This window comes from Gymnoscopelus microlampas (assembly GCF_963454915.1).
Source record: "Gymnoscopelus microlampas genome assembly, chromosome: 15".
NCBI lineage: Eukaryota > Metazoa > Chordata > Actinopteri > Myctophiformes > Myctophidae > Gymnoscopelus > Gymnoscopelus microlampas.
The window spans coordinates 36432057-36458404 of record NC_139952.1 but is presented as its reverse complement, the minus strand read 5'-3'; the positions used below and the strand labels follow the sequence as shown (position 1 = coordinate 36458404).

At 41.8% G+C, this 26348-nt stretch overlaps 2 protein-coding genes across 3 annotated transcripts; both read left to right on the top strand.

Moving 5' to 3' along the window:
- The first annotated feature begins 14 nt into the window (after positions 1 to 14).
- Positions 15 to 6450, top strand: tapbp.1 (TAP binding protein (tapasin), tandem duplicate 1). Its single transcript, XM_084080806.1, has 8 exons — positions 15 to 220; positions 1517 to 1699; positions 2528 to 2776; positions 3255 to 3614; positions 4127 to 4450; positions 4997 to 5098; positions 5276 to 5301; positions 5413 to 6450. Exons 1-8 carry the CDS (start codon positions 160 to 162, stop codon positions 5422 to 5424), a joined length of 1317 nt encoding a protein of 438 aa, XP_083936932.1. The 5' UTR covers positions 15 to 159; the 3' UTR covers positions 5425 to 6450.
- Positions 6451 to 8309: 1859 nt separating this feature from the next.
- Positions 8310 to 24185, top strand: daxx (death-domain associated protein). 2 transcript variants are annotated; one of them, XM_084080684.1, is made up of 11 exons: positions 8310 to 8633; positions 9980 to 10238; positions 11842 to 12279; positions 14537 to 14668; positions 16262 to 16378; positions 17235 to 17466; positions 18546 to 18712; positions 19964 to 20159; positions 20689 to 21193; positions 22266 to 22401; positions 24048 to 24185. In XM_084080684.1, exons 2-11 carry the CDS (start codon positions 10017 to 10019, stop codon positions 24105 to 24107), a joined length of 2205 nt encoding a protein of 734 aa, XP_083936810.1. In that variant the 5' UTR covers positions 8310 to 8633; positions 9980 to 10016; the 3' UTR covers positions 24108 to 24185. The 2 variants fall into 2 exon arrangements, with proteins under 2 accessions (XP_083936810.1, XP_083936811.1); XM_084080685.1 differs by having other exon boundaries at positions 9977 to 10238.
- Positions 24186 to 26348: the final 2163 nt, after the last annotated feature.

Here is a 26348-nt window from a genome sequence, read left to right as displayed (position 1 = left end):
CACAAACACACACTCACACGGCATAGCAGAAAGTGAAACTAAAATGAAGAGGGAGAATAACAGGGGATCTCCGTCGATCAAGTCGGTTATTATTCTCTGTTCGGCAGGTCTTCTTTCTTTATCTGACAGAACTGAAGAGAGAACCTGTCTAGTGCAGCCATGACTAACGTCTTTACACTTTACAAGCTGGCCCTGGTTGCGTTCTGCTGCTTCATCCAAGGTACAGTTTGTTGATTTCATGTTAAAGTTGTCACGTTACAGACCAGTGAAAGAGTTATTGATTTGCATAATGTGGTGTCTGAATTATAATCGATAGAATCGCGTTGTAAGAATAGGTGGATATATTGGAGACTTCCTGTCCCTGATCTAGCGTTTGGTTTCGCCGAAAAGTCTCGCCGAAAAGTCACTGAAAACAGTGAAAAGTCACTCTTGAAAATACAAATTAATCTACAACATTATTTCAATCTAAACGTCTTTGTGGTTGTGGTGGCCACCCTTTTATGATGAAACACGATTTGTCGTTATTATACAATAATAATCTTGTAATAATAACTATAGCAGTAGCTTGCTACTCATGTACACTGATCTGTACAGTCTCATAGGGAACGCCCCCCCATCACCCTCCATAACAGAATGATCTTAAAAAGTTATTATTGAATCTGCATCACCATACTTACAAGTAGACTGCGTGTCGCAGTTTGAGTTTGCATATCCGCTCTAGAGATGTGTGTGTGTGTGTGTGTGTGTGTGTGTGTGTGTGTGTGTGTGTGTGTGTGTGTGTGTGTGTGTGTGTGTGCGTGTGCGTGCCCATAGGCTACAGACAGTACATAGAAAACAGGTTTGTCCTTCTGAAAAAAACGTTTAAAAATTCACAACTTTAAAATAGCTGATAATATCCCATCATAAGCAACGCTGCACATGCTGACACTATTATTGAGCCAAGCAAGCCGCAATGCTTGTTCTGGAGGAACACAAAAAAACAAACAGGTTGCCCTTGGGGATAGAATGGACAAACCTGCACATCACTCCTCTCCTCTCTAGTACTACTACTATACATGGCATTGGCATGCATCGATTAGCAAATAATTCAGCACCACCACCGATGGGACAGCGACAGACCATGTGTGGTGTGACCCAGCACCATTCACAGAGAGAGCAAAGCAGTAGTTTGTGTTTTGTCTGTGTCACTTAAGCCATGGAAAGAGATAGAGCGCAATGTGCACACATAGAATTCAATGATGGAATAACAAGCTACTGTACATAATTTTATACAACACCCTTCTTGAACACCTTTACGTTGTTATATACCTTTCAAGCCGGGTCACCTCTATGTCACATTAGCTGTTGCTCTAATATATAGCAACATAATTTATATGTATACAAAGTTCTCTTTAAACGCAAGTATTAGAAGATAAAGTAGACATGGCGGTCTAGCGTTACAAAAACAGACGGTGTAAGCAATGCTCTGCTTCATCCCCTCTCCTCTCCTCTCCTCTCCCCACTGACCTCCTACCAGGTTATGCCTGCAGCTGTCCAGTGCTGGAGTGTTGGTTTGTGAAGGAGAGGACTGGTGCCTCTACAGGAATGAGCCAGGAGAACTCCCTGCTACACATCAGTACGGATGCACACCACCAGCTGACAGACACGCCACACCAGCTGTCTTCAGATATGAGCCCTGAGATGATCTATTATATCACTGGTTAGTTCTTATTTGTGTGATTTGAGAGGTTTCTTTTTGTATTTTTCAGCACTCTTTCAGTCACACAGTTACACACATTCACATCTGGATGTTTGCTCATGAGCACTGTCATGTCGGCTGTAGTCTTAGGGGAGAAACTAATTGACTTTTCCCCTTCAGACTTCCCCAGCTGGAACAATGATTCAAACTCGACATTTTTCTCATTCCAAGCTCGTTTCCTAATGTTTTAGCTCCTTATTCCTACCCAGTGATGTGCACTTGAAGTTATAAACATGAAGTTATACAAGTGGTGATTGGAGAAGGTTTGCTGTAACCTGTAATAAAGACTGAGAGCATCAGTAGAGCATCAGTTGTCCAGAGGTGCTATAGAGCAGTGGTTCTTAAACCTTTTTATGCCAAGGACCCCCAAATCTATTTAGCCGAGGACCCCATCTGAAACTATTTTGTGCCAGAGACCCCCAGAAGAGGAGATTTGTGTTATCAAAATTATTCAAACACTTCCAACATTTTTCAGAAATGTTCAAATACTGCAGACCTACAAGCTTGCAGCACGGCACAAAGTGACGCGCTGTGAGCTTGTATATCTGCTATTTTTGAATAGCCAACATATAAAATATGGATAAAGTGGTTAAAATTATTGTGATGCTGTATTAACAAATTTTGCTTGGGGACCCCCTTGAATCCCCTGGGGGTCTTTTTCCTTTATCATCTAAACTAGGATTAACATAGGTTTTCAATCATCTTAAATAGCATTCACATCTGTTTTTGTTATAAAGAAAAAGGTAATAGTATTCATCATAATCTCCTTGCTGACTCTTATGTCCTCAGACCCAGAAGCGACTCTCTGCCACGCCTCTCTCCACGCTCCCAGAGGCTCCATCCAGAAGCCCCAGTGTGAGATCAACCCCTTCGTGCCTCAGCCCTCCACCGTCCACTGGGCCGCCTCGCTCACCGAATCTGCCCTCAGTCCCATCTACCTGCAAGCCGATTGGTTCTCGGCTGCTGTGCAGGGCCTCGACAGACAGGTGGTAGTGTCCAGTGTCATGCGCGCTCCCACGGCAACCAAAGAACCCAACGGTAAATTGTCATAATGGACTAGAGCTAGGATGAGCAACCTTTTGGGGCGTGAGATCTATTTTGTCCTTTGAAGGAATAGTTCACCCAAAAAATGACTTATTTTCGATCAATTACACACCCCATGAAGCCTTGAATTCATGGAGATTTTTTTGTTTTTGTCGCATTCCTAAACCAATAATATGACCGGTGGAGTTTCTGGTAGGAGACTCAAATGCAGGTCAATTGAGTCTCCTACCAGAGACTCCGCTGGTCATCAAATTATTGGCTTAAAATCTGATAGAAAATAAGTCATTTTTGGGGTGAACTACTCCTTTAACAAGACTGGAGAAATCTACAATTGCCAGCCAAGCTATTGGCTAGGCCATTGTAGGCTGCACCAGTCAATCATTTTATATTAATAATAAAATCACTATTGCATTTCTTTCTCTTGTCTTAGCCTTTTACATGTTTCCTCTCTATCTTTCCTCTCCTTCCACAGTGGTTTTGAGTGTGTCCAGTAAGAGCGTCTCGGTGCAGGCCAGACTCGGAGAGCCAGTGGTGTTGGACTGCAGCTTGTGGGCCGACCCCTCCTCCCCTCTCTCTGGGTCGGGCTTCGCCGTCGAGTGGCGCTACCAGTTCCGAGGCGACGGCCGTCTGGTCCTGGCCTACGACGGCAAAAACGACCGATTGGCCAGCGGCGGGGAGGAAGGGGCCACGCTGGACTTTGGGGGTCTCCACGAGAAGGGCAACGCGTCGCTGATCCTGCAGGAGGCCAAGGCGCGCCATGCGGGGACGTACATCTGCGCCGTGTTCCTGCCCTACCTTCTGGCTCAGGTGTCGGTGGATTTGGAGATTGTGGGTAAGAGCAGCAGGGGTGATAAAATGGCACACATTGACGTGTTTTTCTTTTGGATCGTTTTTGAGGATAGTTAGGAATGACAGGAAAGGAATGAATGGGTAGAGTGCAAGATCTTGTTGTGTAACACTGGTTCATCAGGAGGTTGATTCCAGTGCTGGCGGCCTTTGAGATAAAATACCAATGACAGGCCCATTCTACGTCCATAATGTCATGAAACAAAACCATCTCACTAAAATGCCTGTTCATAAAATTGAAAGTGAAACAAACTCACGAAGGCTGGTTAATAATTTTCAACGCCGGCATCCCTATTCTGGGGGAAATGTTCACCAAAAATAGAAGATCTACAAGCTTAAAACACTTGCCTGTGTGTGTGTTATTTCCATTTGCAAAAACTGCACAAATACAGCAATAACTTACTATAGCTAAAGATTGGACACGGAGGCCATGTCATTTTGTTATTAGACTCTATGTGGTGTTTCTTTACTTATCCGCTCTCCACTATCTATCTCCAGAACCTCCATCCATTTCCATCTACCCCTCGCCGCTGCCCCTCTCCTTTCCTGGCCAGGTGGTCACGGTGCTGTGTGAGGCGTCTGGCTTCATTCCCCTCTCTCTGGAGCTCAGCTGGGAGTACAAGGGGGCTGATGGGAAGACCAGGCCCCTGGGAACAGGCAGTGTTACCGGTCACAGGCAGGGCTGGGATGGCACCTACAGCCAGAACACCAGGCTGGACCTGGACACGGCCAAGCTGGGCCTGGGCACAGGGGGGGAGGTCGTCTGTGTGGCAGTCCATCCTGGAGGCACACGGCGAGCTGCTGTTGCCCTCAATGTCATCGGTGAGACTCTTTTAAGGCCAGACGGCGCTAAAGCAACTAGTCGCAACTCCTTGCAACAAATCCGTTTTAAGGCCAGTCCACACCAATGCAACTCCTCCTTGCAGCTGCCATTGGGAATAATGGTTGCAAGCAGCGGTGTAAAGTAGCTAAGTACATGTACTCAAGTACTGTACTTAAGTGCAATTTTGAGGTATTTTTTACTTTACTGGAGTATTTCCAATTGTCTGTACTTTTACTTCCACCCCACTACATCTCAGAGGCAAATATTGTACTTTTACTCCACTACAATTATTTGAAAACTTTAGTAACCAGTTACTTTGTAGATTTTGATTATTATTACAAAACCACTTCAGCCCTATATACATTTCGACCATTTGAAAATAGCCGATCTACAAGCTCACAATGCGTCGCGATTTTTTCATTAGCATTAAACGTTTACAGTCCAAGTGACCACAAGCATGCAGTTTTACTGAAGCACACTTCTTCACTGTATTGTTTTGTTTTCCTTTATGTTGCTTATGTACTTATGTAACTTTTACCTTGCAGGGGTCAGCAGTCCTTCCATTGAAGACTCCATGGCAATGGTTGGTGTGGCATTAGTGCTCTATGGCCTGATTAAGGTTGTCTCCTGGACCTTCAGTGGCTCAGGTAAAAAAAATTATACAAAGAAACACAACCTTCTCAATATCCTATATTTGTAATATGAACTATTTGTAATATTACTACTGCTATTATTCACTGTTGACATAGCAACAATAAGAACATAATATACAAGGGTGTATCAGGTTTGGTATCTAACTATCAACCTTTTGTGGATTTATATAGGCACAGATGATGCTAACCGTGACAAGGTAATTCTACTGTAATGATGATGCTATTGTTATCTTCTGAAATCTTTGCACGTTTTGCCTTTGTTTGGTACTTCTCTTCTGTAACTATGTATAATTCTCTCCCAATTACAGAAAGAGAAGTAAACATGACGGAAGGACAAGGAACCATGATTGTTCCAATTACTTCTTTCTGGTGTTCGATTTTACACTTTGTGAAAAGAATGTAAGCCCTAAAGATGGATGGATGTTTTGTAGCGAGTGAATGCTTGTGTTGTAGATAGTGATTTCCCAAGGATATTTATAGAGTTGTGACTATTTATACAACTCTGGTACATTTAGTGACAAAAAGTATTTTGTTATTGTAATTATGATAGGTATGACAACATGTAATGGGCAGGTTGTAAATATTTTCTTTTCAGCATTTGTAAATGTAAAAAAAAAAAGAAGTTAAAATGCTAAAACTTTGCATTTTGCTAGTTTGAAGTAAATGAAAAGGTTTTCTGACATGATTTGTAGGTCACGGAATATGCAAAACACTAGAAGACCTTGCTTAATAATATTTTTGTGTCAGTAATATGATGTTAGCAGCAAAGATAATCATATACAAAACAAGCATGTTAGAAGCAAGTTGAATGATTTCAGATCAGAGTACATAACCTAGAATAGACTGCTACATTGTGCTCTAAAAGCAGCTACTGCACTACCCTAACCTCGGTCCCAGCCTCACTCATCTGCGAAAAGAAGAGCCTGGTCACGACCTAAAGCAGCGAGTGTCTAGGAAGTCCTGAGTGGATAGGATTTCCGTTTCCCCTGGAAACTATATTTTTTGACCAATCACAACACTCGTTTCATTCACGGAGAATGTTAACAGATTTCTAAAGCATCAATGGCTTCAACAATGGCTTCGTTGCACAATAAACGTTATGTCATATTCCTCCTTAAAATGCATTTCATGTCTGTTGTTTTAGCTTTCTGCCAGGCAACTTAATAGCACCCCTACCTGTAGAGCTGACATAGGACTAGGCCTATTTTGCCTCTATGAGGCATGTGTAGGCCTACTATGTCCCATTCAGAGTAGATTATCCTAAGCCTTAAAGGACAACTTTGTTTATGTAGGGTTCTTTTATTAGTTTGTAATGATTATAATTAAAAGATGAGTGTTAAAATGTATTCATTTATTGCTTTCTATTGTCACTTCATGGATGAATTTCATGACTGAACAATTAAGTAAAACCTCCGACTATCCATTTCACGAGGATATGAAAAAACAATGTCATATTTAGTTCTATCCCTGATAGAAGAGTAGGACCAGTATCTGTAAATATTCCTCAGAAAAGTAAACTTTTCGCTATTTACGCCTACAATAAGGCCATAAAGCCTGCTGATTCACAATAGAACCAAATGTTGGCATCCTGGTTGCTTTGGGATGTAGGGCCACTACCTGTAGACCAGCTGTGCAAGTATGATGTAAAAACAAACAGCAGGTAGAAAATGAGAAAGGATTGACTTTTGCCTATGCGGGGAGTCACTTCATGGATGAATTGCCTGGCTTTTGCAGTAGGCTAAAAGTAAAACTTGTGACAATCAATTTCATGAAGGGGACATCTTAAAAAACAATGTCACGTTTTGTTCTACCCTGGGGAGGGGTATAGTCAACTTTTGGGCTTTTGGTTCCTGCACTACAGTGCAATAGCCTAGTTATCTTTATAATTTCTCAAATGATTTAAGCAACTACTTGTTCATGTGTTTGTTGTTGAAAAAGACATCAAGCCATGGGCTATTTTTAGCACCATATTAGCAGTGTCAGCTCAGGTGCATTCAGCAACTTTTTCCCACACCTTCCAACCAACTAATCACCAGAGTCGTCCCGACTGCATTCGACTGACTAGTCTGTTTGGTGGAGAGCCACCTTTAAGATTAACTAATGTTCTATGTTCTGTACATCCAAAATGTTAGCTGCCGGTCAAGTTTATAACGTTAGTTTTTATTAACTTAATTCAACCGACATCTAATTATTTAGGGACCAACTCCTTTATGTGTCTGTCTGTCTGTCTGTCTGTCTGTCCATTGATTGCTACTGCGCTGCCAAGAGCAGGGTTAAAAGGGGGATAGACCTTTTGATGCTATAGAGATGGCTACAGAGATGTACATGACTATAGAGATGACTAGAGATATGTACATGACTATTAGATGACTATAGAGATGGCTACAGAGATGACTAGACATCACTACAGACATGACTACAGAGATGAAAGAGATGGCTACAGAGATGACTATAGAGATGTACATGACTATGATGTACCCCTAGTGGTCGGTTTGCAATACATCCTACATTAGATAGGTCAGTATATGGTTGAAACACCAAATAATTGATAGAAGAGATTTTTCAATGGATTCTGTTACTATTGAGTATGCTAAATAACTTAGGAAATCTAACTCCTGGAAAGGCATTAGTTTCAAGATGGCGTCCACGATGGCTGCGGGGAGTTTAAAATGCCTAGGAGGGAATATATGCCATCTTGAACATTGTGCCTTTCCAGCAGTGAGATTTTCTCAGATTTTTTGTATGTTATTTAGCATACCCAATAGTAGTAACAGAATCCATTGGAACATGTATTTTATCAATTACTTGGGGTGGGGTTCCAACCATATTATAGCCTACTGACCAATCTAATGTTAGATTAATTGCAAACCGACCACTAGGGGGCGAGCCCAACTAGTTTGCGATGGTTTTTGAAAACCTTCCATGCCAATTTGCCAAAAAATCTAAAACTTGTCACCAATGATGATTTTTTTGACGGATTCCCTCTCAGCTACAATACATTGATATTATTTGTATGTGTCTAACTCTAATATCAAGAAAAGACATGGGCAAATAAATACCCCTGTGTGAGTCCTACGCGCATCAATGACAACCAACTCGATGCTACAAACGAACCAATGGATAAAGCCGTTGCTGAGCGACGTTTCGCCGAGGACCAATGGGAGAGGTCGACGCTCGCGTGTCATTTTTTGTTGTCGGGCGCGCAGACACAGTTAAGTTGACGAGTATTGTTTGGTGAGGTTAAAGTCTGTTACATTTCACAATAACAATTCTCTCCAATCAACTGAAATCGACCCAATTAATATATAAACGACGTTAATTTAAGCCAGTCATATGTTGGTTTAATTACGGCTTCCTTTTTTTTTTATTTTTGGGTTTTTTATCATAACATTGTGTCAAGCAGACAGTGTCAGACTGGCTGCTAACCGGCTAATGCTAAGTGTTCGCACAGGCAGGTTTTAACTTCAATATTGGGTCATGGTGGATGATACGGTCTAGTACTGAAGACGAGCCGGTCAACACGTTAAAGGTACGTGTGTCACTGAAACGGACAGGACCATATGTTTGTGTGTGTCTCTTACACTGAGGTCTAACGTGTTTCTTTGTGTTGTATTGTTATTATTCTCCTTCATCATGTATGTGTGTGTTTATATGTAATGTTAGCCTTGGCTCTAGACCATCATAGATGTATTTTATAGAGTGTGACTTTAAAGCAAAAGTCACACTCTATAAAATACATCTATGATGGTCTTCTTGATCCAAGGCTGATGTAATGTTAATGCTCCAAGTGTAGAGAAACATATACTTTCCCTTTCACACGCACTGTATTGTGGTAGTTTTGATCTCTGTTTACATATGTTGTTGACATGTACACGCATACAATCAATCAATGTAAACAAATGCAATTTAGGTAGAAGAGGATATGTATTTAGCAGCCATTGCGTTTTTATCTGGCCGGTGACAATTCCTCTGGCTCACAGTCATATAGTCCAAGATGTATGCTACAACCACCACCGAAAGTGAATATATTTGCCAAATGAAATGGCCACTTAAACAATTAAGTGGCCATTGAGTTCCAATATGTGTGTTTGTGCCACTGTCTGTACTCAGGCTTTTGTGCTTTTTATTTTTCATTCCTTTTACTTCTAATTATCTTTTATCCATTGAACTGCAAACGCAAAAGCCAGCATAAACAAGAGTTTCAACCTCACTTTTACCTGTAACTGTGTTGTGACAATAAAGTTGATTGATTGATTGGAGGTCACTGAAAAACATCCCCAATTGTATATGCCAAAAAAAAGAGAGGAAGATGCCAGTCATAGTGTTTTAGATTAATCAGTGATATGCTTCTGGTAACTATGATCATAGTTTATTTACCGTCTACTAGGGACATTTCTGAGCATTCAGAAGTCAGTGCTCATGTCAAATCTCTGGCATTGATTGAATACTTTATTAGACAGAAATGCAAACAGCACGAGGTACAGTAACACATTAGGGCTAAAAAGGATAACACAAAAAAGTCGACGGACAATAATCGTTATTTCGTTTATCGTGATTAAAAAGAGATTTAAATTGAACATGAAATTGTCCTCCGTCATACACTGGGATCAATTCACCTTTTGCCGAGCTGCAGATCTGGTACCACTTAAACTCTCTAGAATTGGTAAAACGCACCTGTAAAGAACGTACTTGATACAGTCCTTTTTTCACTCTCTAAATATCTTTGCCAAAAATAGCAAATCTACAAGCTCACAAGTCACAATAGATGCAGCTTGTAGATGCAATGTTGAGCTTGTAGATGCAATGCTCATATCGTCCCATCCTAGTAATAATAACATAACATCTTCTCTTCCTTCCTACATGAACACAAAGCAGAGAGGACTAACAACACTTGGTAGTTTTCCCTGCCCCGATGGCAGAAAGCATCATAATTCTCGATGACGATGAAGAGGATATGCCCCAGCCTTCCTCCTCCAGCACCGCCGCCTCTTCGTCTGCTCAGTGTCTGGCGAACCACATCTCGCCGCTCAAGGCCCAGCAGGCCGTCCCCACTCACATCGCCCAGTCGCCCTTTGCGTCAGCCAAGAAGGACAGCCATGTTCTGCAGGTGGAGAACCAGAGGTTGTTCCAGGAGGTAAGAAGACGATCTCATAGGATACTACTCTACTAGTGCAGTGGTTTCCAAACCGTTTAGCTCAAGACCCAACAGAGAAATTAGACGTTTGCCCCGGGACCCAAACTCGCTTCGCTCTCTGCATTGTGAGCTTGTAGATCTGCTATTTTCACTACTAATTAAGCTTTCTTTTCATTTTATTTATGAAATGCTTTTGAAAATGTTGGAATTGTTTTTAATTGATTTTTTAAATGTAGGAAACGGGATAAAGGAGATATTTACTTGCGACCCATAAAAATTGGTTTGGGAAACAGTGCTCTAGTGGATGTGGGACACATATTAGTGCATTGATTAGTTAGACTAAGAAGTTACACTTGGAAAGGGGGAAAGCACTCACCCACCACCACAGAGACGAGGGTTTTGTTCCCAGCCGCGGTGCTTCCGGCTTTAGCCTCGTTCCCAGCCTCACTCATCTGCAAAGAGAAGAGCCTGGTCACGACCTAAACCAGCGAGTGTCTCGGAAGTCCTGAGTGGACAGGATTTCCGTATTACGTGTTTCCCCCGGAAACGATATTTTTTGACCAATCACAACACTCGTTTGATTCACGGAGAATGTTAGCATCAACGTCATTTCCTTGGGCGGTGTCACTGCATTAGCAACTCCTAGGAGGCACGTGGTTGTTTACACTTGACTTTACAGTAACTGACAGGGGTTGACACTAACTGTTGCCCTATTGCCCAGGGCACGTAAAAGAATAATTCAGGCAATTGGAATTTGCTTTCTGGTTGCCCGAACATGTCTTTCTTTCTTCCTTGAATGTTTATATAGACTGAGATCTTAGTTAGTTTGTTTGCTATTCACTTGAACATCTCGAACACTCTCTCTCTCTCATTCTGTCTCCGACACACAAATGTACCAGCTGCCCAATCTTATTACTGGCATACAGTGCCGCAAGCGAGAAAAAGTGTTAAAAATGTGTTTCACTCAGACTATCCTGAGTCTGACCTGTCTTGAGAACAAACTGAGCAGCGATGATCAAATATTAGTGTGCTGTGTCTTGAGCTGTTTTAATTGGCTGTGTCCCGCCCCCCAAACACTGGATTCTTTTCATTTACTGAAGGAGGCGGCTGGGTCACAGACCTATCTCTGCGTGCATCTGTTTGCATGACACGTGTGCTGTAGCTTGATTCAGTGTAGATATTCCTCTTCTGTCCTGAGGAGTTAATGCCCCTGGACATGCAACGCTACATATTAGTACAGTTTAGTGCAATTCTACAATATTTAAGTCCTGGTGCGTAGATTTTTCCGCCTAATTCGGCACACATGTTACACCGATAATGATGACCTATTGATTTTCGTTGTGGTAGAGAACTGCCATCAAGGGCAATATAACATACAACTCAGGGTTCTACCAAAGCCAATAATTTGATGATGACCAGCGGACCGGTAGGCAGCGGTTCCGGTAGGAGACCTCTTACCGGAACCGCTGCCGGTCATCAAATTATTGGCTTAGGAATGCGACAATCAACTTAATTGTCAACTTTATTTCCTGCTCTGTTGCTTCTTCCCGCTCTCGTTGCCTTTCTCCCACCCATGCGTCTGTCCCTCTCTCTCTCCCTGCAGTTTGTGGAGTTTTGTTCGGCCCAGACTCAGGACTGCCCCGAGGTCCTGACGTTCCTGCATGCTAAGCACGGCAAGGCCTGCCCAGACTTCCTGTGTTCAGCCGAGTTCCGCAACACTGTGGGCCGCTGTTTGACACGGGCCCAGGCGAACCGCACCAAGACGTTCGTCTACATCAACGAACTGTGTACTGTGCTCCGGCAGCATTCTGCTAAGAAGAGGCTGACCATAACCAAGGTCGAGCCCTCTACCTCGGCCTCGGCCTCAGCATTTGCCTCAGCTACCTCTGCATCACTGAAGGCCGACGTGAAAAACGAAGACAAGATTGTGGCGGATGACGAGCAACCGTCCACCTCAGGGCTGCAGGAGGACAAGGAGGGAGAAACGAACGCGGAGGAGGCAGAGAAGGACAGAAAGAAAAAGAAGGCATCCAGGAGACAGGTCAGTAGAGCCTGAGAGCTCTTATCAGATGTGAGCTCAGGAAAGGGCACATAATGGGCTGACAGCATTCAAATGGACGAAACACCATTTGAGTTTTGCTGTTTTTAGCAGAAACCTGAGTGCAATCCTAGACGGATTGCACTCAGTGGTAAGGGTGCAAATGTGTTCCACAGTAAACGACAGTAAACATAAAAAAAAAAACACATTTATACATTTTCTATGACAGTTGCCTATTTCCTAAGCCCCCCCCCCACCACATACATAGGCAGTACAATACTGTGTACTGTATGTGTATTGTGGGGGGGGGAAGGGGGGGGGCTGGGAGCAACAAAGTACTTTGACTCAGGCTTTAGAGTCAGTGTGTGGGAGGAGCTGGTGCTAGTCTGTAACAACCAAAGTTATTATAGGTAGTTTTGAATTTTTCATTATTTTGTTTGGTTTCAATTTCAGTTTTGATTAGTTTTTAAAGTGGGTTTCCTAGTTTATTTTTTATTTTTTTACTAAGGCTTAGTCATTATTGTTAGTTTTTGTTTAGTTTTATTGTAATATGGTTTAGTCAGAGGCAATATTCAACCAGGTCAGAACTAGCAAAAATAGCCGATCTACAAGCTCTCAACGCGGTGCTATGCGTTGTGAGCTTTGACAAAGACTAAAACTAAGGAAAATGTCTCTCTGATTTTAGTTAGTTTTGTAACTAAACACACAAGACAGAAGTGGTAGGCAACAGGCGGCCTGTGAGCCAGAAATGCCCCACCAGCGATAATATATCTGGCCTGGTAAATTATGTTGTAAATAATTTACTATATCTGACTGGCATGACCTGTCCAAATCGAGAATCTACCTTCACCTGAACATTTTATCCATGTTGAGTGTGAATGACAGGCAGGTGTTTCACATGGTTTCTCTCCATATCGAAGAAAAGACCTTGAGCTCCTATCAGGGCTCCCACGGTCATGAAATTCCTGGAAATATTTTGAAATAAGAAACTGTCCAGGCCTGGAGAAGGTTTTGGAATTAATCGAATGTTTTGGAAAATGCTTGGATATACATCGTTTTTTGTTCCAAAACATGTCTAACATCTAACACGTGAAATATGCAACAAGGTAAAATGTCTTGCTGCGGAATCTGTGTGAGTGCGGCCTAATGCAGGATGTCACGCGTCAAAAAGAATAGATCTACAAGCAACAGCATGTTGCACCGTGGTATGTTGTTAGCTTATAGATCTGTTCTTTTTGTCACATGACACCTTCGCTCGAGTCTGTCTTGGGGGCATTGATAGCACACTGGAGTAAGAGCCTCATTATTGCACCATATGATTGCTATAAGGAACTGGGGGAAAATACTTTGGAAAAGTTTTGAAAATTCATTGGTAAAATTGTGTGGGAACCCTGTCCTATTCTATGAAAGAGCTTGTTTATCTCTGTTCGAGAGTATGACTGTCTGAGTCCAGATACAATGTCCTTTTTTTTTTACATGTTAATGAACTAAATGTCCTCAAGTGCAACATTCAAGGGTGTGGCTTGCACAAAATGATTGATTACCCAATCTTCTCTATCTACACCTGTAACATTTGATTACACACACACATACAGTTCTATCAGTGCGCACTTATACCACACAAATCTTATATCAAGTAATCCTTTTCAATATATACTATATATGATATTAGTTATTATTGTATATACTGTAAGATGGTGTGCCACAAGTTCCAGTTCTTAAATTACATAGATTATGTTCTGGCCCACCATCTAAAGACTTAGAAAAATAATTATTATAAGCATTAGTGAGGACCAATTATATGAAGATAGGTTGAAAATGGGTGAAGTTGTCCTTTTAATTATAATAACCCTGGTACTAACAAGGAAGTCCGGGATACTGTTGCACAGGTTTCTGAGCTTGGTGAACCTTGACATTTGACCTTTTTGACCCTAGAGTTAATTATGACTTTGTGGCACATGGAATGCGGCAAAAACTTAACCCTTGGTGGAGTTAATAATAGGAATGTTTCACATACCAAAAGCCCAGATAAATCATGGTGGTTTTCCACCTAAAATATACTCTCCTTTTAAAATGTTATCTTGAGACTAAATATAATAATTAAAAGAGGAAATTTAAGGCTGGGTCTACAAAGATGATCAGATTATATATACCTGGTTGGTCCATGGCTATTTTAGTATTCATTGAGGGAAAGTCAGAGATACATGTTGGAACGGTAAGGTCATTCTATTTTCCATGAACCACTTGTTTTCTCTCTTAGATAGCGTACCTGGAAAATCTACTGAAGGTGTACAACGATGAGATTCGCCACCTGCAGGAGAAGGAGCTGGGTTTGGACGACCTTGCGGCGGAAGACTCGGGGTACATTCAGGAACACAAGCTCAAGCGCAAGGTTTGTTTATTTTAGAAATGTGGTGTTTAAGACTGCCTCAGTCATGTAAAATGAATGCCACTTCATTTATAGCCATGGCGGCATGGATTTGAATCTGGTTGATGACGTGTGTCACACGTTGCCTCCTCTCTCTTCGCTGTTATTCAGTAGAGTAGAAAATATAATGCACCCAAATGCACCCTTTTTCCTAGACATTATCCCCAACAGAGCCCTCCATCTTAAGTTCTCTCTCGATTGTCTCAGTAAAGAAAGAATAGTAAGGGCTGGGGAGGGCTCCCCGAGCCAAACTGACGTCTGACAGCCAAATGGCATTTCATACTGCCACAGAACACTTCTGTGTTCTGGAGGCCAGACCCCGCCCGTGTTCTGTGGCGACTCGCTCAAAATCCAAGCAGCGACTGTACACTACAGCCAGCACTGCTGGAACAGATCGTTAAATGAATACATGGGGTGCCAGTTTTTTTTTAAAACAGAGTACACTGAGTGCCAGGATTTTTAACCATTTTTGAGGAGCCGAGATACAGGCTTTTGAAGTCATAAGTTAACCAGGAAGTGGATTGGAGTCTAAATCTTAGGAAAATTATATGTCCTGGTGCTGTGAAGGAAAAAGAAAAAAAAAAGATATTTTTTTATTTTGTTTTAATAATAAAAAATAAAAAAAACGTATATATACGGTTTTGGCACTCCATGGTTGTATTCCCAATGTGGCACCCAATGTTTTAATTCAGTCATACAGTCTGGTGCACGGAAGCTCTGAAAGTGATCAAGTGATAAAGCGGATCGTCTTTACAGTTGCGCAAATTTATCCGAATATAAATCAAAATCATCTAAGCATATATAGCTTGCTGCTTAGCAGAAATGGAAATTGAAAAATTCTATGTAAAGATATTTTAAGATATATTTTCATTAATGGAAATGACGAACAGCTTTCCTCTCTAGGATTTCGGGAGGTGTGGTTCCAGACACTTCCACCAGACTGGAATAGACTAACAGCAGCATAACATAAGAGATAAAATAAACAAAATTAAAACGAATAGAAGACAAAGAAAACTAATTGATAGCACAGATAAAAAAACAACAACATAGGCAGCAAATAAACACTATGAAAAGGCTTTGACATAAAAGTAGTAAATCGGACATGATGAAGACGATGACTTTGCTAGCCTAAGATCCTCAGGTACAGCTTGTGCTGTAAAAGCCAGATCGCCACAGGTAATGCAGCAATGATTAGAAACAGCCAAGAGGGTCCCAACTGAAGAGCTCAGGCTGTGATCAGGCTTATATGTATCCACAGCATATCTCAAATGTAACTAGGAGCCTGTCCTTCGCCTGCAAGGCTTTAAAAGTCATTAGTAAAATCTTAAAATCAATTCTGAAACTCATAGGTAACCAGCGAAGAGAAACAAGGATGAGTGTAATATGGTCTCCTTTCTTAGAGTAAGTTAAGTGTCTAGCCACAACTGAATTTGAACCAGAATTTGTACCTTTTAACTCTCCTCTAAGTATAGGGAGTAACAGTAGTTACAGGAGCAGTACTCACTGCATATTACAAGAAAGACGTATCTGTCACTCCTTCCTCTTCCCCTCATCTAGATGATGAAGATCTATGACAAATTGTGCGAGCTGAAGTCCTGCAACGCTCTAACAGGCAGGGTCATTGAGCAGAGAATCGAATTCAACGCCACACGCTACCCTGAGATCAACAAGAAGGTACTGTAGCAGCCCAGTTACCTACTGTATATACATACACCCGAGGTTCTAACCTTTTAATTTCAGTTACTCCAGTCACATAGAATTATCATGATCAGTGATAAGTAGACATTATTGGGTCTTCTATTATTGTTTAGATGGACATTTTTATTATATATTATTTTTTCATGGAAATAGTGGTAGTTGTTCTTGTCCAGGTAGTGTTATTGATACTAACAATATTTGCTACCAGTATTTCCTGTCTCCTTTCTGTCAAATTGAGCTTCTATTCCAGATATTATATAATATAGAGGAGACAGAGCACTCTGTTTTAGAATGGGAAAACACCAAAGGTGCAGTACTGACAACGTAAGAGGAAGCGATTAGCACAACTGGTCGATCAAGGCCTTTGTCTTTATCATAAAGAATGTAAAATTCTCACCGTTTCAGAAAGCGGTGGATGGCACATGCGTGCAAGCATCAGTAGGAGGAACAATATGTCTGTGACATGTGTCATTTGCAACTTATTTGAACACTTCTTGTTCTTTATTATTCTAAATATTCAAGGTAAATTATACGTCGTAATGTCATAAATTGAGATGTAGACCACTTCCCAATTCCAAGAGAGAGTCTTGTCTTGTTAGTTAGAGCGGTAGTTCTCAAAGTGGGGTCCAGGGACCCATAGCGATCCTAGAGGGTGTTCTAAATGGACCCTTACAGGTATGTAACTATGAGAGTTAGAGAACCACGAGTTAGAGCTTACTACAAGATGGGCATAATAACCAAGATGGCCCGAGTGGGTGAGACTAATATTAATGAGACTTTGGTAACGTTGTTTCTTGTTTCCGTGACCCTGTGTTTGCCTCCTCCCTGTAAGATCGAGCGGTTTATAAACAGTCCCGAGGCGAAGCAGACCCCTCCAGACTACACTGACATCCTGAATCTGGTGCTGAGGGCCAACACCCGCCACAACTTGTGTCTGAGCCGCAAGAAGCTCAACCAGATCGCCCAGGACGCCTTCAGAGACACAGGAAGCCGCCTGCAGGAGAGGAGACACCTCGACCTCGTCTACAACTTCGGCTCGCACCTCACTGATGTGTACAAGCAAGGTAGTAATTATTATTATAATAATAATAATTATAATGGTTATGAATCTATGATGATCATTATAATAATGAGAGGACATTGCTTTTCTTTAATAAAAAAAAAAAAAAAAGGATTATGTATATGTTTGATCTATTTCAGAATTATACCTCTTGTTTTTGTTTTCTTTAACTGTGGTGTACTTAGTTATCATATCGTCTGTTCTGACCCGAACAAAATGAATGAGGACATCTAATCTAATGAGAATATGATGGTGATGGCTCTGCTACTACAGAGGAGCTAATTAAATAAATTGACCAGTCATAATCAACAATTTGGCGCTTTTCTAAGAATATCATTTTCAGATCCGTGTACAGTAAAGGGAGTTATTTTGCGTGTATGAAGCTTGAAAGAGAGTGTGTGTGTGTGTGTGTGTGTCTTTCTGTGGACTGCTAATATCCGGCACCATTGGCTCGATCGACGTGAAACTGTGCACACACAATCCCTGGATGCCAGCGCAGAACCTCTGCCCAAAATATTTCACATCGGCCTGTTATAGCGCCACCAGAAGGCCGATCTTTGCAAACATAATCGGTACACAGTATCTCTATATTCATCTGATCAAGACGGATCTATTCGATTTTTAATATTCCATCCTGATTTGCTAAGATTGGCTTCCAAAGTTTGCAGGAGTGGTCCGTTTTGAACAAAATGGCTGAAATCAACGCAGCGATTTCTGTGAAATGTTGCACACATATTCCCACTAGGCCAAGGAAGAAATGCCACCCAGGCACCCTACATTTTTCAAATCAGCCTCATGGTGGTGCTATAACAGGCCGAAGAATCATATCTTTTGATATTACGCCTACAGATTTTGCCCAAACATCACGCAAATCGGTACATATTATCGCTATACTCATGTCATCAAGACAGATCTGTCCGATTTTTCATATTTCATCAACATTGCTGGCCCACAATAACCTACCAGACTTGGCGGAGACCTGTGCTCCGGAGGAGCACTTTTTTTTCCTAATCCATCTTTAATTTTTCCATTTCTCATAGTCCCCCAGAATTAATGTCAACAATAACTTTTCTCTTCGGCCAGCGTCAGACCCTGCCCTGTCAGACCCCACTCTGCTTCGGAAGCTGCGAGCCAACAGGGAGGTGGCGCTGAACAGCCTGGAGGAGGTCATCACCAAGTATGCTGTCCAGCAGGAGGACACAGAGGATCAGAGGGCAAGACGACTAGAGAAAAACAAACTGAGGAAAGGGGTACGTCGCACAACAGCGGGCAGAGAAGGGTTGCATTAGACCAGTGGTTCCAAACCTTTTCAGGCCGCTACCCCCCAAAAGAATCATATTTGAACTGGGGACCCCCCAACTTGACAAGCACTTGGAATGTAGGAGTTGAGGCATTACATTTAGTTTGACTCGGTTCACACATAAATATTGTGAAATTAGCCGATCTACAAGCTCATAACGCCTCGTAGCGCTATCGGCTATTTTCAAAATGTTGTCCTCTTTCTTATGCTGTTTGACAATTTGGCCAATGTTTGCCCAGTATTTATAGTATGGTTTGTTGATTACTTTTGATTGAGTAACTTTGCTTCTTTTCTTTCTTTCTTTTTTTGAGGTATTAAAAAGGTCTTAAAAGCCCTTGAATTGTCACTTTCCTGTCATCTGGGGACCCCCCACAAAATCATGTGGGAGTCCCGATCCACAGGTTGAGAACCGCTGCATTAGACTGTGATGTTTATTTACCACCCTACCATCCATCTTCTTTGTATACCACACTGCTTTCCTTTTTTACAGCGTGGCTTTGGCAGGAGTCTAGTCGTCCGTCTACATCGGACTTTCTGTGCGTGTGGCGCTAATCTCACAAACCGCCGGTCCACTGATCAGCGCCAGATTTCTTGTGCACACTGCCCATAGGCCACAGAAGAACTACCACTAGGGCTGCAATTGTCGTTTATTTTCTTGCCGATTATTCTATGGATTACTCTTTTGATTAATCGAATTTTGAAGTGCATTTTCTTCATTTATCAACGAAACGATGCAAGAAAAGACATTCTTTTGAGTTGTAAGCTTGTAGATGTAGATCTGCTATTTTTTTGGGACAAATGTGCCATTTGTTTTTCTCCCAAAATCCATTAAAATTGATAATATTTTTTATAATGGATTAAATCGTTTAGTTTGATTAACTACTGCACCCCTAACTGCCACTACTTAATTTCCACATATGTTTTAAAATTTGTTGAGTCATGTGTCATAAATGGAGCATGACCTGGACGACTGACACAGGCTGGCCACATGAACTCTGACATCCACCTCCTTTGACGTTTTTCCCCACACCTTTTGCCTGTCGCAATGTGACATTGTGAGCTTGTAGATCTGCTATTTTCACTTTCAGTATGTGATATGATGATCAAGTATAACCAAGTATTAAACAAAATCTGGCTCAACTTTGTACCGCACTGTGACCCCAAGTAATGTCAGAAATCCTTTCCTTCTCATTCTGTCCAGAAATCCGAGCAGGAGGAAGACGGAAAAAAAGAGGAAGACGAAACAAAAGAGGAAGACAAAACAAAAGAGAACGGGGAGGTGACGGAGCCGGAGGAGGAGAACGAAGAGGAGGAGGAGGAGGATGAGGAAGACGACGCATCGTCTGATCCAGACATTGATGAGGAAATCCACGCCAGCACGCAGCACGATGGACCAGGTGAGGAATATTTCCTCCCCCTCGCATTCAACTTGCCGTTGTCTCTTGTGTCGCCAGCGTTCGCTCCCCTCTGATGTCATCTGATCCTGATTTAGACCTCCCCTATTATACTTAATTTATACTCCATTGTACGATACGTCACACACCGGAAATGGCAGATCTACAAGCTCGCAACGTACGGCCTTGTGATGCGTTGTGAGATAGTAGTTCTCCTACTTGAGGGTGTGTGGCGCGTCAGACAATGATTTATAAATCAAGCTTTATTTATTTTGCACATTTCTTTGTGTCCCTATTCAGCACAGACCAGAGGCAGAAGTCAATATATCAACACATCGGTTAACCACTTAAGCCTTAATTTATACTTCGGTGTCGTGCAAACAAATCCTAAAATAACAGATCTAGAAGCTCACAACACGATTATTAAATTAGGGATTATTATGTTTAATCAATTACATTGATCGATTCGATTAACCGTTGCATGCCTATATGAAAGCAAGTTTTCTGTTTTTCTTTCAATCGCTTTATTTAGACGACGAGGACGACGACGACGAGGAGGACGACAACGAGGCGGAGCAAGTGAGCGAAAGCACAAACGAGGAGGCAGGAGAGACGGAGATGTCGGCGAGCGCGAGCGCCGAGGAGGCAGATGAGCGGAAGGAGCCGGTCACCAGCGGACTGGATCCCGTCTCCAAGGACGGCAAACGTGGAATCTCTCCGTTGTCCAGCGAGCCCTCCCCTATAGACTGCCCGACCCAATCGGGGTCCGCCGCTGAGCCGGCGGACGCCAAGCCGCCGCCCCACAGCTCCTCGGCGGTGCAGGAGGAAGCCGCGGATTCCTCCAATCACCACGTGGCGGTCGCGCTGACGAGCACCTGCTCGGCGGCGACCGATGCGATGTCCCTGCCTCCATCGCCGGTAACCAATGGCGGGTCATCCCCGACCGCACACACAGGCGCCAGAGGTAGGAAGAGGAAGAGGGAGGTGCAGGAAACCGGGAATTCGCCCTACGTCAGCCACACCATCCTTGACAAGAGGTAAGGCCACACTGAGTGACTATTATTTCTGTAAAGCTTAGTACATTGTGTTTATACAAGTCAAGATCCACTGCGCTTGTGCACGTGTGCATACCCATTCATAGGAGTGTCCTACTAACCACTTATTAAGCCACATATACTTTGTCATACGACAAATGGTGATCTACAAGCTCTCAAGCAATTTTTTAAGAAAGACATTTTTCCAAATATCTGCAAATATGAGAGAGCAGCAACTGTGTTGTCCCTATGTGGATGTTTGCCAAAACTGTGCTGCTGCTGTCATAGAATATTCTATTTCACACACTTCCTCTGTCCTGTCCTGTCTGTTGTCTGTCCTTGTGAACATCTTTGTGGTTCTGAAGCGGGGGCAACAGTGAATGCACCTTCTACGAGGCCCGTCATCCTCTGTCGTTTTTATATTTTATTGAGTCTTCTGAGCTTTTCCTTTATCTGCTGGTTTTACAGCCTCACAGTAAAAGATAGAAACTGCCTGAACAGCGCTGTCAGAGTGAAGCAAAGAGACCTGAGTTCTTTCTGTCACTGATCAATCAACCAATACTGGAAAGCTGCAAGCATTTTTTGGCTTCTCCTAGACATGTTTTATGCAGGGCATCGGCATGTTTTACCTGCTTGCAAAACAAACCGTTATTCCAAATCGTTCATCCCCTCGGCGATATGACTTTTAAACACATAACAGGCCATTTAAGAACGATGCACTATGGACCTATGGACCTACTCAAATGTCCTAATGACCCGATATCTGCGGTAACTGCCCTCTTTTAAAATCGTCAAACTTTGTGTTCTCCTAGGCCTTTCGCTGCTATTGTTGTATTTTAATGTGAAGCACATTGAGTTTGCACCTGCATGAAATGAGCTATACAAATAAAATGTACTTGACAAGCTGCTCAAAACGAACTGCCCCTAGTAGTGGAATTAATGTTATAAAGTTATTTGAATTGAATTAAATTCCCTTCTTCGTGCTTCTCTCTAATCCCCTCTTTCTGTTCTCCCCATCTCGCCTGTTATCCCTCCTTGTCTGTGAACTGTTCTTCCCCTGCCTTGCTGTCTACAGTGATGTAGACATCTCACTGGACATGGGTGTGGTGAGCAGCAGTCCGCCCCGGCAGGCTCGTTCCACCAGAGCAGACAGCCCCAGCCAGGACCTGGTCACCAGCTCCCAGTCCACACCCCCTCCCAAGAAGAACAAGGTGGGCAGGCAGCTCCCTGGGGAGGGGTCCCTGGAGCAAAGATATTTTGAGATGGGGGGTCCACGGCTAAATGCAATACAAAAATATTTTGGGGGTGCTTGACATGAAAAAGTTTGAGAACCACTGATATATATATATATATAGCAACATTTCTTTTTTTTAACTGTTAGGATTTAGAAGATATTTGTAGAATCCCCAGAAGCAAAGATTTGAGCAAAAAAGAGAAAATAGCTTTAAAAAATATATATATTCAAAGATTTGCCCAAATTTTCAATACAAGCTCGTAGCGCGGCACTCAAGGCCGCGCTATGAGCTTGTATATCTGCTATTTTTTAATAGCCAAAGTATAAAATAATGGTTAAAGTGGTTACACAGATGCGTTCCCGGTTTTAATGGGTTACGCCCTGTTTTTATATTTAGCTGTGCAGTGAGAATAACCGCTCTAACAGTAGACCGGCTATTTTCACAATAAATTTTAAAAAAAGTGAATACCATATTTTCGTCTAAAGGGAAATAGGGAAAGCATGTTGAACGGGGTTACACATGGTAGCTCGTCCTGATGGGTGTGTGTCCCACACGGGACCTGTTTACGTCATTGGTTTGAATTATAGAGATTTAAAAAGCTAGAGACGGCAGTCCCTCCGTATCTACACACTACAGACAATGCAGTCTCATAACTACGGCACCATTATAGGAGATCTCTCATTTGAGCTTCAGTGGTAGTTGGAACACCGAACTTAACATTGCCAATAACATTTGGACGAGAGCGCTTAGCGTTTTCTGCTGGGGGGGAGATTTGGTGGACACAAGGCCTTAGTGGTAAGAGATAAAAAATATATATTTTTAAAGATTGACTGATGGACTTTTAATTGTATTTCTTGAAATTTCATTTCTTGAAATTGTAAACATTTTGACAATGAATAGATATATGTTAGCAGGCCTATTGGTCCATCATACGTCAGCTAACGCATGTGATATGTAACCAAAACAACTGCCTTGTTACCATGCTCGGTTATAGAATAAATTGGAACTGTCAGTCAGCCCTTCGCATGCTGTAGAAAAACATCATCCGACTCGAATAGTGACGTGTGGGGTGAGGAACATCTACTGTATATGGTTCCAATTCAGCTCATGACCTGGTTCTCATGTCATACCCTCTCGTACCCGTCTCTTCACGGGAGGCATGCGTTAATCCGACAGACCTTTTCTCCGACTATGTGGCATCCGCGTGCGGTTAGGGTTAGGGTGAGGGTTTGGTTCGGGTTTAGTATTGGAAACGTCGGAGCGCTGCGCTGTCGGAGGAATGCGCTGTCGGACTAACATACTGCACCCCTCTTCACAACACAACTAAACTATTATATTTTTGCTGTCGGGCAGAAACCTCTTATCTGCGTATTCTTAAGTTTTTGTGTCTTTCCGTAAATGAACGCCCTACTTGATCAATAGCCCAAAGAAATCTAAAATGACACAGCTGGTTCCCGGCTTTAATGGGTTAATATAGCCGAAATTAACATTTAACAAGCGGAAAAAATGTATACGCACACTTACGCAAAGCATGTGTGGAGTGACATGGAGACTTGCATGGAGGAGGTGCACACCATCGCATGGCTCCCGTCGTGACGGTGTCTCTGCTTTTTTGTTTCCAGGTGAACGTGGCCACACAGTGTGATCCGGATGAGATCATCGTGTTATCAGACTCAGAGTGACCTGTGACCATACACTGACATTTTCTTCTGCCAAAAGATGTTCCCAATCTTCAAAATCATCCTGCCACCCTTTTCCAAAAAAAAAGGCACTCCTTCACTTAGTCTTATGTCTGATTTGTATGCCCTTGTCGTGCACCGAGAATAGCCTTTCTACAATTTTTGATCGCTATTTTCTATTTACTATTTTAGACGGGCTATTTTGCGGTGTGCAACTATGTATAAATCAGGCTTTAGAGAAAGAATGAAGTAGAGAGATCTTTATTTGTAAAGTGCGTTTTCTGAATATCTGAGTAGAATGTCAACAAATTTAACTATCAAAACAATATTTTTGAAACAAATTATATCATGTTGAAAAACGGCCAGGAACTTTGCTGGTAGATATTGCATTATGCATTTGTATGCATATTCATATTTACAGGGAAACATAAAAGGAAGTAAAGCAAAGAGACAACAGCTCATACCATATCGCAAATCATAAGCAATTTTTATAGATAATGTTTGCTTTCCAAAAAAGCTCCAGAATACAAAACAGAATCTGCAGATGAAACATAATCTGGCAAGAGAAATCAACAGACAAATAACAAAGGTAATAGCACAAATTGGCAGGAAATGTCATACATCGGGGAGTTTGGGGGAACCTGCCATAGGGTGTTTTACCGAACATACACACCTCCTGCAAACGGAGGATCCAGTTGAGGAAGCTGTAATTGAACTGTTCATCTTAATTTCTTTGCACTGAAAGCTCACTGCAGGTTAGAGTTTTGACTATTTTTTAGATTCTGATTTTTACTTTAGATTCTGATTGTGTTCTCTTGACCAGTGGTTCTCAACCTGGGGGTCGCGACCCCCAGGGGGGTCGCCAAATAATTTGGGGGGGTCGCCAGATTTTTTGGTGAATTTGAAAAAAAAAAAAAAAGGTTTTTTTTTTTTTTTTTTTTACAACATATTTTTTTATGTTATCATTAATTCATGTTTTATCAGTTAATTTACTCAATTTACCCACTTTTTGCAAAAAAAAATTGATAATAAACAATTATCAAATAACCTATTATAATTAAATAACCTTCGCGCGCGCGAACGGGACCGCGCGCGTGCACGCGGGGGGTTGCGGGAAATAATATCATTATTTTGGGGGTCGCGGCCTGAAAAGGTTGAGAACCCCTGCTCTTGACCATTGGACAGTAGCAGTGCAGCTGGCAATATTGAGTGCAAAGAATATGTATTTCGCCTTCTCCTTCCCGTGGAGACGTTGCTCCCTTTGACTTCCATTGTCGTTCACATGCTTAATTCATTGTAGCATGAAACCTCTTCTATTTTCTGCCACTTCACCAAACCGGTGCCTAAAACTGTGAACATTGGGTGGGTGCGAGAGAAAGCAAGATGAATATAATATGATTTTTATCCTCGCTCTTGGCTGGCAGCGGACAATATGGTAGCTCAATGCCAGTTCTGTTTACATTTTTATATGTAGTTGTATGTTATGTTTCTGTGGGGAGGAGTTGGTAGCTCTTGATCAAATGCATTTTTAGATGAAAAATTAAATAAATAATGCCTTTTTTGGTTTTGTTATTTGATTGAGTGGGTGAGTTGAAATACGATGCTACTTTGTACTCTACCGCTGACAGGGAGCTCCAACAACAATAGCTTAAAGAGTGCAACTAAACCCTTGGTCACTTTTGTGAGTTTGTTGCCATCTAAAGTTCAATCTATCTAAGGGCTTTCAGTGTGTATACCGATCTACAAGCTCACAACATTGCAACATGTGAGCTTGTAGATCGGCTAGCTTTGGTTTTCGTTTATAAAATAGAAATGCGGTGTTAAGCTTTCTTATACTAAATATACAAATATTGTTTTGGGGTGGTAGGTAAGTATTGTCTCAAAAGCTTGAAAACCACAGACCAATACCTTTTTATAAAGCAGCAAACTCTGCAAGTGGCCTGGGTGTTCAGTTCCCCTAAGCATACTGTACTACTTTTTAATGTGATTTTCTTGAGACTTTCCAACGTGTGTACAGGAGGGTGGTTTGGTTCAAATTAATTTATTGTGTTAAGAGTCATATTTTCCAACTTCAGATGTATCATTTGAATTCATTGTTATAAACACCTTTTTTATTAAATCAAACTGGTGTGATAAAACACATTTTTTTTAATGTCTTAAACTAAAATAGCTATCAAATGAAATAAAATTATGAAAGAATGAATTAAGAAAGCACCTTAACTTAAATCAAGGATAGATCAACTG

Coding starts and splice junctions, on each gene's coding strand:
- daxx (XM_084080684.1), top strand. CDS start 10,017: ATGGCAGAAAGCATCATAATTCTCGATGACGATGAAGAGGATATGCCC. Junction 12,280..14,536: donor AGAAGGCATCCAGGAGACAG/GTCAGTAGAGCC, acceptor TTTCTCTCTTAG/ATAGCGTACCTGGAAAATCT. Junction 18,713..19,963: donor AAAACAAACTGAGGAAAGGG/GTACGTCGCACA, acceptor CATTCTGTCCAG/AAATCCGAGCAGGAGGAAGA.
- tapbp.1 (XM_084080806.1), top strand. CDS start 160: ATGACTAACGTCTTTACACTTTACAAGCTGGCCCTGGTTGCGTTCTGC. Junction 1,700..2,527: donor GATGATCTATTATATCACTG/GTTAGTTCTTAT, acceptor TTATGTCCTCAG/ACCCAGAAGCGACTCTCTGC. Junction 5,099..5,275: donor CTGGACCTTCAGTGGCTCAG/GTAAAAAAAATT, acceptor GGATTTATATAG/GCACAGATGATGCTAACCGT.